This window comes from Rhinatrema bivittatum, chromosome 1, assembly GCF_901001135.1.
Source record: "Rhinatrema bivittatum chromosome 1, aRhiBiv1.1, whole genome shotgun sequence".
NCBI lineage: Eukaryota > Metazoa > Chordata > Amphibia > Gymnophiona > Rhinatrematidae > Rhinatrema > Rhinatrema bivittatum.
The window spans coordinates 198,362,812-198,378,928 of record NC_042615.1 but is presented as its reverse complement, the minus strand read 5'-3'; the positions used below and the strand labels follow the sequence as shown (position 1 = coordinate 198,378,928).

Here is a 16,117-nt window from a genome sequence, read left to right as displayed (position 1 = left end):
GAGGTTAGGGCTGTTCAGCTTGGAGAAGAGATGGCTGAGGGAGAATATGACAGAGATCTTTAAAATCATGAGAAGTCTGGAATGGGTAAATGTGAATTGGTTATTTACTCTTTTGGATAATAGAAGGACTAGGGGGCACTCCATAAAGTTATCAAGTAGCACATTTAAAACTAATTGGAGAAAATTATTTTTCACTCAATGCACAATTAAGCTCTGGAATGTGCCACCAGAGGATGTGGTTAGTGTAGCTGGGTTTAAAAAGGTTTGAATAAGTTCTTGGATGAGAAGTTCATTAATTGCTATTAATCAATTTGTCTTAGAGAATAGCTACTGCTATTACTGGCATCAATAGCATGGGATCTACTTGGTGTTTTGTTTCTTGCCAGGTACTTGTAGCCTGGATTGGCCACTGTTGGAAACAGGATGCTGGGCTTAATGGATCCTTGGTCTGACCCTGTACGAAAATTTCTTATGTTCTTATATATGCTTGGAATATTTTTTTTTTTTAAGTGGGTTTTGTTTTAATTCTAAAGTATCTGGTAGTAAAGAGTTTGTTGCTTTTATTGAGGTGATTACAGAATTTGTATATTAAGTGCATTCAGAAAGTATTCAGTCTTTCTCACTTTTTCCACATTTTGTTACGTTACAGCCATATTCTAAAATGGATAATATGCATTTTTCCCTCCTCAATCTGCACATAATACCCCAAAATGAGAGCAAAATCAGGTTTTTAGAAATTTGTACAAATTTAAAAAAAAGAAAAAAAAAAAAAAAGAAAAACCTGAAATACCACATTTACATAAGTATTCAGACCCTTTACTTAGTACTTTGTTGAGGCACCTTTTGCAGTGATTACAGGCTCAAGTCGTCTTGGGTATGGTGCTACAATCTTGGCCCATCTGGATTTGGGGATTTTCTCCTATTCTTTGCATATTTTCATAAGCTTTGTCAGGTTGAATGGGAAGCATCGATGCACAACTATTTTCAGGTCTCTTCAGAGATGTTCCATCAGGTTCAAGGCCAGGCTCTGGCTGGGCCACGCAAGAATATTCACAGACTTGTCCCGAAGCCATTCCTGTGTTGTCTTGGCTGTGTGCTTAGGATATTTGTCTTGTTGGAAGGTGAATCGTTGCCCCTGAGGTCCAGAGCGCTCTGAAGCAGATTTTCATCAAGGATCTTTCTATACATTGCTCCGTTAATCATTCCAACAATCCTGACTAGTCTTCCAGTTCATGTAGCTGACAACCATCCCCACAACATGATGCTGCCACCACCATGCTTCCCCGTAGGGATGGTATTTGCTAGGTGATGAGCGGTGCCTGGTTTCCTTCAGACATGATGCTTGGCATTCAGGCCAATATTGATTTCATCATACCAGAGAATCTTGTTTCTCATGCTCTGAGAGTCCTTTGAGTACCTTTTGGCAAACTCCAAGCAGACTGTCATGCCTTTTACTGAGGAGTGGCTTTCATCTGGCCACTGTACCATAAAGGCCTGATTGGTGGAGTGCTGCAGAGATAGTCGTCTTTCTGGAAGGTTCTCCATCTCCACAGCAGAACTCTGGAGCTCTGTCAGAGTGACCATCGTTTTCTTGTTCACCTCCCTGATCAAGGCCCTTCTATCCCGATTGCTCAATTTGGGTGGGCAGCCAGCTCTAATGGTTCTGAACTTCTTCCATTTAAGAATGATGGAGGCTACTGTGTTCTTTGGGACCTTCAATGTTGAAGAAATTTTTTCTACCTTTCCCTAGATGTAAGCCTCGACACAATCTTGTCCCAGAGGTCTACAGACAATTCCTTCAACTTTGACTTTGATGTTACTCTGACATGCACTGTAAACTGTGGGACCTTATATAGACAGGTTTGTATATTTCCAAATGATGTCCAATTAATTGAATTTACCACAGATGGACTCCAATCAAATTGGAGAAACCTCTCAAGAATGATAAATGGAAACAGGATGCAGCTGAGCTGAACTTTGATTGTCATAGCAAAGGGTCTGAATACTTTCAGTTTTCTTTTTTAATTAATTTTCACACATTTTTACAAATCTGATTTCCTAGCGTGTAGCAGATGGACTCATTACAAATGGGTATAGTGTGCTCGTGCTAGCAGTTGGAGACTGATCTGACGTCAGCACGTGGTACATATACCCCTGCAGGAAGTGCAGCAGCTCAGTAATTTCCGTCTCCAAAGCAGTTTGGAGCTACCTCACGCTCGCTGAGCGTTTTTCCAAATTTTAACGACTAAATCCTACCCGAAAACGAGCCCCACACTCCTGCGGTGATACCCTCGGGTCCCTCCCCCAGTTGAGTTTCCCGAGGTGATTTCCATGGTCCCTCGGAGGTAAGAGCCTCGGTCCGGTGGCCGAATCGCGGCAGGGACCTAGCCCCCGAGTGAGAGGGCTCGGGCGCAGCATAGAGGCAGCCTCGGTCCCGATCCGTTCGCGGTGAGGACTTGGCCCCCGAGCGAGACGAGTTCGGGCGCGGCTTAGAGGCAGCGGGTGCATTTCCTCGAGCGCGGCGGTGACGGTAATCACCCTCTCCCTCCGCAGCTGGAGACCGCCCGGGTCGCAGCCGGGAAGCGCCGAAGATCAGGTAAGGCATACATCTTTACTTGCTGGTCTCCGAGGAAGCGACGCTATCCTGGTACGGCCCCAGGAATGACGGCAACAGCATTGCCACACACCCAGACGTTTCACGTTTCCTGAAAGGAATCAAACACATTCGCCCGCCACTGAAGTGGCCAGTGCCCCTGTGGAACCTCAACCTAGTTTTGGAATTCCTAGCGGGACCCGCCTTCAGACCTCTCCGAGGCCTGTCCCTCCATGTGTTAACCTTGAAGATGGTGTTCTTGCTGGCCGTATGCTCAGCACGCCGCAACTCAGAACTACAAGCGCTGTCCTGCCACGATCCGTTTCTCAGAATCACCCCAGGGGCTATCCATCTTCGCACGGTTCCCTCCTTCCTACCCAAAGTAGTCTCACACTTCCACCTCAACCAAACCATATCCTTGCCATGGAAGGGTTGCAGAAGTCGGAAGAAGGTCGAATGCTGCGCCATTTCAACATCGGCAGGCTGCTGTCCAGATACCTGGAAATGTCGGAAGCAGTACGAAAGACGGACCACCTGTTCGTCCTTCACAGCGGGAAGAGGCAAGGAGAAGCGGCCTCACGGGCGACTATTGCTCGTTGGATCAAAGAAGTTATCAAGGCGGCCTACGTAGAAGCGGGAAAACCACCGCCTCTACGGGTCAAGGCTCACTCTACCAGAGCTCAAGCGGCCTCCTGGGCAGAAACTAGGATGCTGTCGCCTGCAGAGATATGTAAAGCGGCAACGTGGTCCTCCCTCCATACCTTCTCCAGATTCTATCGTCTGGACGTCCAGGCCAGGGAGGATACAGCATTTGCAAGAGCAATCCTAAACGGACCTTGGGCAGCCTCCCACCCAGTCCGGGAGTAGCTTTTGTACATCCCATTTGTAATGAGTCCATCTGCTACACGCTAGGAAATGGAGAGATTACTTACCTGATAATCTCGCTTTCCTTAGTGTAGACAGATGGATTCAGCATCCCGCCCGGCTGCCGATATACATGGGGTTTCACCGATTCAAGATAAGCCATGTTTTCTTACATAGGGCATCCACCCTGCTGGGTGTCGACGCCTTCCGGTTGAGAACACTGGCGGTCTCCAGCTACTATCAATCTGTCAGGTTAATCATGTTTGGTTAATCAATTGGTCAGTCACACATATATCCATGAAGCTTTTGCAAGGAAGATAACTGAGCTGCTGCACTTCCTGCAGGGGTATATGTACCACGTGCTGACGTCAGATCAGTCTCCAACTGCTAGCACGAGCACACTATACTCATTTGTAATGAGTCCATCTGTCTACACTAAGGAAAATGAGATTATCAGGTGAGTAATCTCTCCATTATACTTTGTCATTAATGGGGTATTGTGTGTAGACCAAGGAGGAAAAAATGCATATTCATTTTAGAATAAAGCTATAATTTAACAAAATGTGAAAAAGTGAAGGGGTCTGAATACTTTCTGAATGCACTGTATGTATACTGAGAGAATGCTGAGATAGAGAATATCTGGAGGGGAGAGAAGTTAGGGTAAGGGGGAGAGTACATGGAATGAAAGTGTGGGGAGAAGAAAGTTTGGAAGGAGGAGGAGAATACTGGGAGGTGAGAATGGAATGGTTAATAAAACAGAAAAAGTCATAATGCCTCTATATCGCTCCATGGTAGACCGCACCTGGAATACTGCATACAATTCTGGTCGCTGCATCTCAAACAAGATATGGTTGCGATGGAGAAGGGCAACCAAAATGATAAAGGGGATGGAACAGCTCCCATATGAGGAAAGGCTGAAGAAGTTAGGGTTGTTCAGCTTGGAGAAGAGACAGCTGAGGGGGATATGATGGAGGTCTTTAAGATCATGAGAGGTCTTGAATGAGTAGATGTGAATCTGTTATTTACACTTTCGAATAATAGAAGGACTAGGGGGCATTCCATGAAGTTAGCAAGTAGCACATTTAAGACTAATCGGAGAAAATTCGTTTTCACTCAACGCACAATAAAGCTCTAGAATTTGTTGCCAGAGGATGTGGTTAGTGCAGTTAGTGTAGCTGGGTTCAAAAAAGGTTTGGATAAGTTCTTGGAGGAGAAGTCCATTAACGGCTATTATTGAAATTTACTTAGGGAATAGCCACTGCTATTAATTACATCAGTGGTATGGGATCTTCTTAGTGTTTGGGTAATTGCCAGGTTCTTGTGGCCTGGTTTGGCCTCTGTTGGAAACAGGATGCTGGGCTTGATGGACCCTTTGTCTGACCCAGCATGGCAATTTCTTATGTTCTTAATGCCTGAAGAGAGGAGGGGAAGAAGGCAAGAATTTGTCTGGAGGAGGAAGGGGCAGCATGCCTAGAAGGAAGGGAGGAAGAAAGAATGTCTGAAGGGGGAAGTGGATGGAATGTGGAAGAGAATGCCAGCAAGGAGGAAAGATTACCTGGAGAAGGAGAAGGGATGCTTGGAAGGAGGGAGTGAAGAAAAGTGTCAGGAGAGAGGGAAAAGAATAGATGGGGAGGATAAGGGTAAAATGTATAGAAGAGTGGGGGGGTCGTCATAAACAGCTTTTGCCCAGGGCATCGTCAGCTGTAGAGCCAGACCTGCACCAATGTAGTCATTTTGACCCAAAGAATGCAATTTGGGGCTGTGAAAAATCAAGAATAGATCATCATTTTGTGATGAGATCGTTAGTTTGTTTGGAAATGTTGCAGATTCCTTAAGTGCAGTGCCTTCTTCAAAGCGAGCCAGTTACTAACAGTGCCCTACGAAGCATAAGGTGCGGTCTTTGATTAAACCAAGCACAGTTTTAGTTGACAATGAAAACAGATCAAAGTAAAGAAATAAAATAGGGAAGATTCAAGAGTCAAAATAAAGATCCTTGGCTATTGCACAAGGTATGGCAAATAGAAAGCATTTGTACAGAATTTCTTCCTTGTAAATCTTGAACTGCAGCATCTTTTTGTTTCCCATCCTTTTGATGCTACTTTGCTTCCAATGCCATGGTCTGACCATTTTCTTACCTCTTTTGACTATTCACATTTTTAGTAGAGATGGACTATTTTGAAAAGAGGACATATAGATAATGAACAATTTGTTGACATTATGAAGCAAGAATTAGTCAATTTTAGTCCTATTAATACTGAACTGGCAGCTGTTCCCTGGGAGGCCATCGTGAGTAGTGTTGCTGATGGTTTTACCCCTTTATAAGATTATAAAATGTTAGACCGGCAAGATTGCTTGTTGGCTGACTCCTGGTCTTCTCGAATCTAGATGTCAGCTTTGTGGAAGTGAGCATGCTTGGTGGTGTTCTAGATCTGCTGACTCTTCGTGTCTATAGAACTTGATTGGATGACTATAAAAAAAAAAGTTTACAATGCCAAAAAATCTTACTTCACTAAGTCAAAGCACTCTACTGGATACAACTCCAGATAACAATTTAGGGTTGTTCAGACGTTAACTACTAACTCCCACTGGGCAAAACGACAAGGCCTATCAATTGAACGGTAATGACTTTCTGATTTTTTTTTGTAGAGAAAAGTATCAAATTATCTTACTTTCTCATCTGTTCCTACTTGGGACAATGATATCCCAGCATATGCTGGACCTCCTTTGAGAGGGTGTCTGTATTGGTAAGACCATGTCCTCCATTAATTTATAATTTTGTCCTCTAAATGTCACTGTATTAAAACTGGCTAGAGAAAACTTGGCACCACCTTTGGCATCCACTGTAAATTTATCTCTATTGGAGGGTGCAGTTCTAGCATCCCCAAAGAAGACATCAGTTCAACCTTTGTTGAAAAATCCTGGGCTTGACCCATCAGATCTGGCAAATTACAAACCAATATCTTCGCTGTCTTTTATTCTGAAGCTGTTAGAACACCTTGTTTTGCAATAGCTGAATGATTATCTGAATGAGCACCAGATTTTAGATCCTTTCCAGTTTGGATTTCGCAAGTCAATGAGTACAGAAGCTTTATTGGTTTCTTGTTGACACCGTCAGAAAGGGGTCTTAATAATAGTAAACGATTCCTGCTAGTAACACTTGATATATCTTCTGCATTCGATAACCTTGATCACCGCATTTTCCTTTATCATTTACAGGAATACGGGATTTCGGGTATTGTCCTGAATTGGCTCAGATCCTATCTTGCCAACACTTATTACCAGGACATGAACACACAACGATCTGTACCCCCTGGAGTCCTCCAAGGGTTGGCTTTTCAGCCACTCTGTTTAACATCTACTTGGCACCAGTGTGCAAATTGTTGACCAGGCTCTGTATGGGTTACACAATTTACACAGATTATATCCAATTTTTTGAGATACATTCATCATTGTCTGATACCATCAAGTTGGTTTCTCTTTACATGTCAAATATTTAAAAAATGGCTTTTTCATAATAAACTAGCTTTGAATGTTACAAAGTCGGAGATTATTGTGATACAGTACACTAATGCTGGACCTGCAACTTCATATGTTGACATCAGTAATATAGCTGTCCCAATTTCCTCTTGCATTAAAAGTCTTGGAGTATGACCAGATTCAAACTTATTTTTTCATAAACATATTAGGAATTGTCCATTCTGGGTTCTTAAAGCTGCAATTACATTTTGAATTAAAACCATTTCTCAAACATGGCTATTTTTGTTCTGTAAAATCATATCATTAATTGATTATTATAATACAGTTTATATTGGTATTCCTGCATCTACTTTGTAGACAATTCAATTACAGAACTCTGCTCACCTTATCTCTGGCAAGTCTATAACAGACCAGATTATACCTGTTTTGCATAATTAAATTGGCTACCAGTTCGTTACCACATTAAATATAAAGTAGCAATGCTTGTTCATACATTAAGAACAGATGCTTTTCTATGGGCAAATGCCCTTCTATGGGTTTATAATCCCACTCGGGCTCTTCACTTATTCCAATGAGGCTTGTTAGATGTCCCTTCCAATGAAGCATTGTTGAAGCACATGAGTACCTTCTCAATTGCTGCTCCAGAGCTTTGGAATTCTTTTCCATAAAATGTGATTAATAGAATGTTCTAAGATGTTTGAAACCTTGTTAAAAACATCTCTGTTAAGATAGGCTTTTGAATGATTGTACCATTTGCATCTCAGTGTAAAGATTATTTTTGGGTGAAGTTTAAATTATTTAAACTATATCAGGCAATTTTATTGTTCCTAAGTTATGTATTGTTGAAGTATAGCTCGTCTTTTTATACATTTTGTCCTTGTTGATTTTATGTTGTGATAGTCTGTATTTTTATTTGTTTTAAAATTTTATATATGTTTTATTGTACATTGGTTAGCACTTTCTGCAGTAGGCAATTGTAACAATATCTGGAGAAGTTGGCAAAGTAGTCAGTAATGCAAAAATTCAAATGGAAGAAAAAATAGCAAATATGGTAAAATGAGAGAAAAGACTTTTCTTTTTAAGATATGTTAGTGATAGAAGGAAATGCATAAGTAACATTGTGAGAATCAGGCAAAGGGGAGGAATATGAAGAAGCTAATGAGGAAAAGGCAAAATTGCTTAACAAATATTTCTGTTCAGTGTTCACTGTGGAACGGCCAGGAGCAGGATCACACAAAACGAACACAAATAAGATTAGAAGCGAGATAAAACTCAATTTTCAGAAATGTGTGCTTGTGATGAGCTAAGTAACTTTAACGTAGATAAGGTGATTGGACTGGATGGGATACATTCAAGGGTACTAAGAGAATTTAGAGAACTCCTGGCAGCCCTGCTGGCTGACCTTTTCAATCCTTCTTTAGAGTCAGGAGTAGTTCTTGAGGACTGGAGACAGGTGGGTATAGTTTCTGTTCACAAAATTGGAAGTAAAGAGGCTGGGAACTAAAGGCCGGTTAGTCTGACTTCTGTGGTGAGCAAATTAATGGAATCTCTGCTAAAGCAGCAGTTTCTGGAATCCAAGGCAGCATGGTTTTATCAGAGGTAGATCTTGTCGGACGAATCTGATCAATTTTTTTTATTAAGTAACCAGAGAGTTGGATAAAGGGAAGAGCGCTAGATGTAGTGATCTTGGATTTCAGTAAGAACTTTGATACGGCTCTGCTTAGGAGGCCTATAAATCAACTGAGCATCCTTGGTATGGGACCTATAATGACTTACTGGGATAGAAACTGGCTAAGTAGGAGATGGCAAAGGGTAGTGTTAAACAGATTTACTCTAAGGAGAGGACCGTTACTAGTGCTGTGCCTCAGGGATCAGTCCTTGGATGGTAGTTTTTATCATTTTATGAGCAATGTTGCAGAAGGATTGTCTGGAAAGGTTTGTCTTTATGCTGAATGTACCCAAATCTGCAACAGGATAGATGGCCAGGAAGGTGTGGAGAACTTGAGGAAAATCTAGTGAAACTCAAGGAATGGTCTCTGGATTGGCAACTAAGATTTACTACTAAAAAATACAGAGTAATGCAGTTAGGATGCAAAAACACAAGGGAGAGGTACAATATCGGAGGTAAATTTCTTCTAAGCACAAAAGAGCAGGTTCTGGGGGTAATGTTATCTGATGATCTTAAGGTGGCCAAACAGGTGGATAAAGCAACGGATAAAGCCAGGAAAATGCTTGGCTGCATAGGGAAAGGAATGGTCAGCAGAAAAAGGGAGGTGATGATGTCCCTGGTGAGACCTCATTTGGAATATTGTGTGCAATTTTGGAGACTGTACCTTCAAAAGGATATAAACTGGTTGGAGTTGGTCCAGAGGGTGGCTACTAAAATGGTCAGTGATCTTCATTCTAAAGCATATGGGGATAGACTTAAAGATCTAAACGTATGTCCTAGAGGAAAGGTGAGGTATGGGAGATGTGATACAGATTTTTGAATAGCTCAAAAGTTCCCATGTATAGGTGAGCCTCTTTCAGTGGAAAGGAGACTCTAGAACAAGGGGTTATGGGGTAAGGATGACAGAGAATATAGTAAATGCGTGGAATGGCCTCCCAGCAGAGTGGTGGAGAGAAAAATGATATCTGAGTTCAAGGTGGATGGGCAGGCTAGTTTGGCCATTTCGGTCTTTTTCTGCTGTCATGTTTCTAGATGTTTGTACTGAAGTTCAAGCATGTAATACAGAATGCCTATGTTTTGGAATGCTCTTAAATACTGAACTCTGTTTAACTGCTTGTTTAATATCTTTTTCTTTTTAAGATGAAATTACTGCCAGTTTTAGACGATTTGGACCGCTGGTAGTAGACTGGCCTCACAAAGCAGAAAGCAAATCCTACTTTCCCCCAAAAGGTAATGAGAATTTTTCATATTTCTACATCTGGCATGAAAACAGTTTCAGATATAGAAACTACAGATTTCTTCTATTTTCTTAGCCTGGTCTGCTCCTGGGGATAAGAGGAGGTGGTTAGCACTTGGCATCTATCAGATGCAAGTTCTTCTAAATAGAGTATATTTTAGAATACAGGATTGGAGTATAAACTTTTGGAACTGCTCTAGGGATCGCCTGTTGATGGGACGAAGTTCAATAGTCGTCCTCTGGAAAGAAACTTGCCAGTCTTTATAGTCAAGTTGCTACCCCACTGTAAATAAACATATTTGTTACCCTGTAGTTAGAGGAAATGCCAGACCAAGACTCACTTTTCATTTTATGTATTGATGACTGGGTAAGAAACTGATTCAGTGGGAGGCAGCAAACTCACGCCAAGGAAAGGGGTGTTTTGCTAGCAGGTTGCTGTAGGAATTGGTCCTTTGGACCAGATCTTTCCAATATTTCCATGATCAGCATTGCAGAAGGATAATCAGGAAAGATTTTGTTTTTTATTACCATGATACCAAAAATCTGCAAGGTATGGAAAGCATGAGGGAGGGATCTAGCAAAACTTGAGGAATGGCCTGAAGTCTGGCTGCTAAGATTTAATACTTTAAAAAAAAAAAAAGCATAATTGTGCATTTAGATTGCAAAAACCCAAAATGGTAACTTTCAAATAGCCGCGCGGGCATATATGTATGGCGCATGTGAGAGCTCGCGCAAATAGACACGGCCATTTTATAGCATACATGCGTATATGCGCGTGTGGAATAAAATTGGCATTTTGCACGCGCAAGTTTATATGGGTGCGCAAATGCCGGCTCTGCTGCGTAAGTAAGGGGTTTTTATTACATGCGCCCGCTGATGAAACTACCAGTTTTCCCCAGTCCGTTCCCAGTTCGCCCGGGTAAAGGCTAGGACTTCCTAAACCCCCTAATTAGCCTGACAGCCTTTTACCACCCCAATCCTCGCTAACTAGCCTCTTTTTTTTTTTTTTTTTTTTTTTTTAATTATTATACTAGTTACTCGCCATCCATAGCAGAAGTAAAGATATGCGGATAGGAACCTCGGCGCATGTAGTTCCGTGCTGTTGTAATGCTAAAATCTGGGAGTACCCTGCCCAGACCATGCCCTGCCCCTTTCTCCCCAAAAGATTTGTATGTGCGGACTGGGAAATACACGCATGCTTGCGCATTTTTTTAAAATCCACATGGCGCGCCCCAGCCTGAGAGACGCGCGTATCTCCTGGCATTGGTGCGTGCCGAACTATTAAAATTGCCCCCCCCTCCCCCAAGGCAGCAGTAAAGTGTAGGGAGTGAAATTCTATGCACAAAAAATGAGCGTTATCTGGGTGTGATTTCAAGGGGGCGAAACAGGTGGATAAGGCAATAGCAAAAGCCATAAAGATGCTTGGGTACGTCGGGAGAGGAATGGTCCACAGAAAAAGGGAGGTGAAATTGCCGTTGTTTAAATCCCTAGTGAGGCCTTGTTTGGAATACTGCGTACAGTAGAGATGTACTTTCTAAAGGCCAGGATGGTATTGGGCCAGAGAGTGGCTACTAAAATGGTCAGTGACCTTTCTTGTAAAGTATATGGAGACAGACTTCTAAACATGTATACCCTATAGGAGAGAGGTGATAGACATTTAACTACCTCAGAGTTTTCGGTGCACAGGAAGGTGGCTCTCAGTGGAAAGGAGACTCTCGAATGAGGGGATCATAGGATGAGGGTGAAAGGGAGAACAGACCGAAGAATAACCTAAGGAAGTATTTCTTTACAGAAAGGGTAGTGAGTGCATCAAACAGTCTCCCAGCAGAGATGGTGGAGACCAGGACAGTATCTGAATTCAAGAAAGCATGGGGAAAAGCAAGCACAGGGGATCTCTGGAGAAGTGGTAAAGATTAGGGATGTGAATCCTTTTTTGACGATTTAAAACAATCGCCAGATATATTTTAAATCGTCAAAAATAGTTAGAGCCGCGATACAATAGCAATTCCCCCGATTTATCGTCAAAAAAATCGTAATCCACATGGGGAGGGCAGGAAAACCGGCACACCAAAACAACCCTAAAACCCACCCCGACCCTTTAAAACAAATCCCCCCACTCTCCCGAAGCCCCCCAAAATGTTTTAAATTACCTGTGGTCCAGTGGGGGGGTCCCGGCGCGATCTCCCGCTCTTGGGCCACGGCTGCGTTAATAGAAATGGTGCCGGTGGCCCTTTGCCCTTATCATGTGACAGGGCAAAGGTAACGCCGGCGCCATTTTGGTTCCTGTCACCCGACGTCACGAGTGCAGGAGATCGCTCCTGGTCCCCCGCTGGACCCCCAGGGACTTTTGGCCAGCTTGGGGGGCCCTCCTGACCCCCACAAGACTTGCCAAAAGTCCAGCGGGGGTCCGGGAGCGACCTCCTGCATGCGGGCCGTATTGCCAATATTCAAAATGGCGCCGGCGCTACTTTTGCCCTCACTATGCCGACATAGTGAGGGCAAAATTACCCCGACCCCAGGTAATTTAAAACATTTTGGGGGGCTTCGGGAGGGTGGGGGATTTGTTTTAAAGGGTTGGGGTGGGTTTTAGGGTTGTTTTGGTGTGCCGGTTTTCCCGCCCTCCCCGATTTACAATTTTTTACGATTTTTTTACCAAAAAAAACCATGACGATCAGATTTCCCTCCCCCCCCCCCCCCCAGCCAAAATCAATCGTTAAGACGATCGATCACACGATTCACATCCCTAGTAAAGATTATAGAGTTGAGCAGTTATGTGCATATGCAGACTAGATAAGTTGTTAAATGTCTTTCCTCCAGCCCTGAAAAGCATTTTCTGCCTTACTTTCCTGGTTTAATTTTAGAACATGGTTTCCTTTAGCACTCTTTGACACCCCACTCTACAGGATTGAGACTGCCATGCAACTGTCTTTCTGCTCAGTGCATTTGCAGTGTATCCTAATTGTTAAACCAGTACAAAATTGTGTTCCATAAAAAAAACAGGAGAAATGTGACTTGCAGTGCTAGCTATTAAAGCCTCAGAAATTATTTCTGGATATATTTTCTGCTAATCCCGAGTATTACGATTAGAGGAACTGACTGGCATACTGGGCCAGAGCCAGAGTGAAAAAAAGTCATCATAGTTTATCTCACTCAGGTTTGAGCAGATTTGTGGCTCTGGCACTTTGACTACATCCATGAAAGCATGCACCTTTCTGGAAAGCAAAGAACAGCAATTTGGAGGAAGCAAAGGCTATTAACTCAAACTGCTGTACTTTCTCCCATTTTCATCCTTGCATTAATTTGATTGCAGTATGCTGCAACCAGACTGATTTTGGGACATTGATGTCTTCAATTTTCCATGTGTTGAAGGGACCTGGCCCTGGGTACTTACAAAGAAACTAGGGCTTTCTTGACAGCTGACACCCCCATCCCTACCCTCCAAAGTTAGGAAATAATTTACCTTTGGAGCTAAGACTCAGATTTAATTATGCCACAGTGAGAGAAACTTTGGAAGGGTGCGGAGCTGAACTGTCAGCATTACATGGAGGATTCTGAGGTTGGGTGTTGAGGCTTGGCAGTCCTGGCAGTTGATCAATCTGTGGATTGAAAATGTTGTTTGCCGCCTTCTCTGGTATGTTTGGTTTTTCATCTTGCATTTTATTAATTGTATTGTAATTTTTATTCTAGTTGTACACTGCTTTGGGTGGTCTTTTATTAGAACAATGGAAGTGGTTTTTAAATAAAATATACAAAATAGCATTGATTGAGAAAATGACGTGCACGCTTAAAGGGATTTCTGGTTTATTCAGGAATGTCTAGGGGCCAGTATTGATCAGGTAGAAATAGGAATTTTCTTGTGCCAACACCAATTTGTGCAAGGATAACAGCACATAATGATGATCATGTCATATCTGAAGAAGTGTATTCACTGGGATTCTGTACAACTTATATGATTAAATGTATTGGAAGTACCGTGTTGTCCAGATAGTTTAAAAAAATGTCTGATTCCTAGGGATTGTGGCTTGAATGAAGAAGGTACAGGATACCTGATCTGTTGCTTTAAGTATAGCAGCTACCACTTGGAAGTGACTGCTTGGGACATGGCAGTGCCAAAAGGAGTTAGCGGGAAGGAAAGGGTGAATGGGAGATTGAAGAAGGAAAAGGTGTGGCAGAGCAAGGGACGGAATGCTAAAGATGCTCAGACTCCTGCCAACGATTGGGGAGCATATGGGATAGAAAAGGAGAGAGAAAGAGGAATGAAGTTATAGAAAATGCAGACCACAAAAGGAAAGAACTGAAAACATTTATAACAATAGAAAGACACATACCAGCAAGGCTGAAGAAAACTGTATTGTATGTTCAAAAATTCAAATCAAATTTAATATTGCTTGCATAAAGCTGGCTAAAGGTACAGCATCAAATGTGTTTTTTTGGGTTTTGTTTTTTTTTTAAGTAAAATATACACACTTGAATATTAGAGGCATGCATTGCTGTGTGAATGCACAGTCCTGCTACGTGTAAGTCAGCAAGGGAAAATGGGACGTGTGAAGATCTCACAGTTGGCTCCATTCAGACGTAAGGGTGCAGAGAACATTTAGTGCATTGGATTGAACTGTTAAATATGTCCCAAGGTAATTAATATTAAAATAAATATAATTGGTTGAGTACATAACTGCTACCGAAGCATAGAATCAGAGGAGGCCAACTCCAGCCCTCGAGAAAGACAGACAAAAACAGGTCTGGTTTTTCTGGATTTCCACACTGATTATGTGTGAGAGAGATCTGCATGTACTGCCTCCATTGTATGCAAATACATCTCATGTACAATCAGTGCGTGGATATCATGAAACCCAGCACTGTCTGAGGCTGTTAAGAACTGGATGGAGTTGGCTGCCTCTGGCATAGAAGATTTGGCCTTGGAGCAATAGATTTAAATGTGATTATGTCAAGAGCAAGGGGAGGGAGAGATACCGGTGAGAGATAGGGGGGAAGACGCAGATGTGATTTTACAAGGCCAGGTTCTCCTTAGTTGCCAGCTTACCATTAGTATCTCCAAGTTAACATGCCTGCTTCTTCTGCTGCTAGTCTGCTGATTAAATCTCGCTTTTTCCCCCACTAAGGACATTTTTTCTACCTTTAATAATTGTAAGGTGTCCATTTCTATTGCTGCTTTAAATATAAGCAGTATTACACTGGCATTTTCAGCAATGTAAATTTATCTTTTGTGTGGTTCTGGTCCTACTGCTGGGTATATTTTAGACTGATTTTTTTTTTTTTTAAAGGGTTTAGGCTCCTAACTTTTAGAATTAGTCTGAAAAATTGGCCCTTTTGAACATTTACTAGGACTGAATTCCTAAGTTTAGGCTTCTAGTTGCATCAGACTTCTAAATTTAGGGGCTTAAAAAGAGGGGTAGCTTCAGGGGCAGAGTTATGGTGGGGAAAATGTTAGGAGATTTCCACCGATTTTCAGCACAGGGCATCTAATTTAGGAGCTTAAATCTAGGTAAATGATAGGACTAAATTTAGAATCCTAAATGTAGGAGAATTTTCAGCTGAAAACTTAAGATTGTAAGTTAAGCATCTATTTTCAGCCAAACTTAGGCGCTCATCTCTTTTTTTTTTTTTTTTGTCTAGCCGCCTCATTTGAGTCTGTTTTGCATCCTGAAGTTTACTTTTTTAATATTTTTTTTCCCCTTTGGCATGAAAGGTACATATATTTTGTTTATGCTAAAGAGCAGAAGTGTAATTTATGCTTTGCTCCAGCACATTTATGGTATTTTTGGGGTAATGTTGCATGATTACAGTCCAGTCTGGCGTGTACGCCAACTACTGAAGGGCACCCGTGAGGTTTGGTGCAACTTGAAGACCTTCAGTGAGGAAGACTGAGGTGGTATAGAGTTCCTTCATTAAATGAGAAAAGCTTCAAGGTTAGGATGGTCTGCATCACTAGGGGCATATTGCTAGCACCACCTTATTGCTTTGACTATGTCTAATGTATGAACACAACATACATTTGTTGTTTTTACCTTTTACTAGTTTTCTTGTTCATTTTTGCTTTTTGAGTATGTCCAGGGCAAATGTATGTACGGGCATTAGCCTGTAGATTCTATATACAAATATGATTCCTACGCTCAAGAGCTAAGAAGGGGCAGGGGAAGGTTAAATTTTTTCTATGGATTGAAACATTTTCAGAGCAATATAATTGTTCAACATGTGCATGCAGTGCCAATGTTTAAAAGTGAAAATGTTGATGCATGTTTCATATTGCATTATCAAT

General features: G+C 42.0%; 1 protein-coding gene across 5 annotated transcripts in view; it reads left to right on the top strand.

The window, feature by feature from the left end:
- The window catches only part of CPEB2 (cytoplasmic polyadenylation element binding protein 2), a 177,936-nt gene that overhangs the window by 124,342 nt on the left and 37,477 nt on the right, over positions 1-16,117 (top strand). For all 5 annotated transcript variants that reach the window (XM_029590816.1, XM_029590789.1, XM_029590798.1 and 2 more), the window contains one exon: positions 9,744-9,833. In XM_029590816.1, the coding sequence (XP_029446676.1) occupies positions 9,744-9,833 (90 nt within the window). The remainder of the gene's footprint in view (positions 1-9,743; positions 9,834-16,117) is intronic.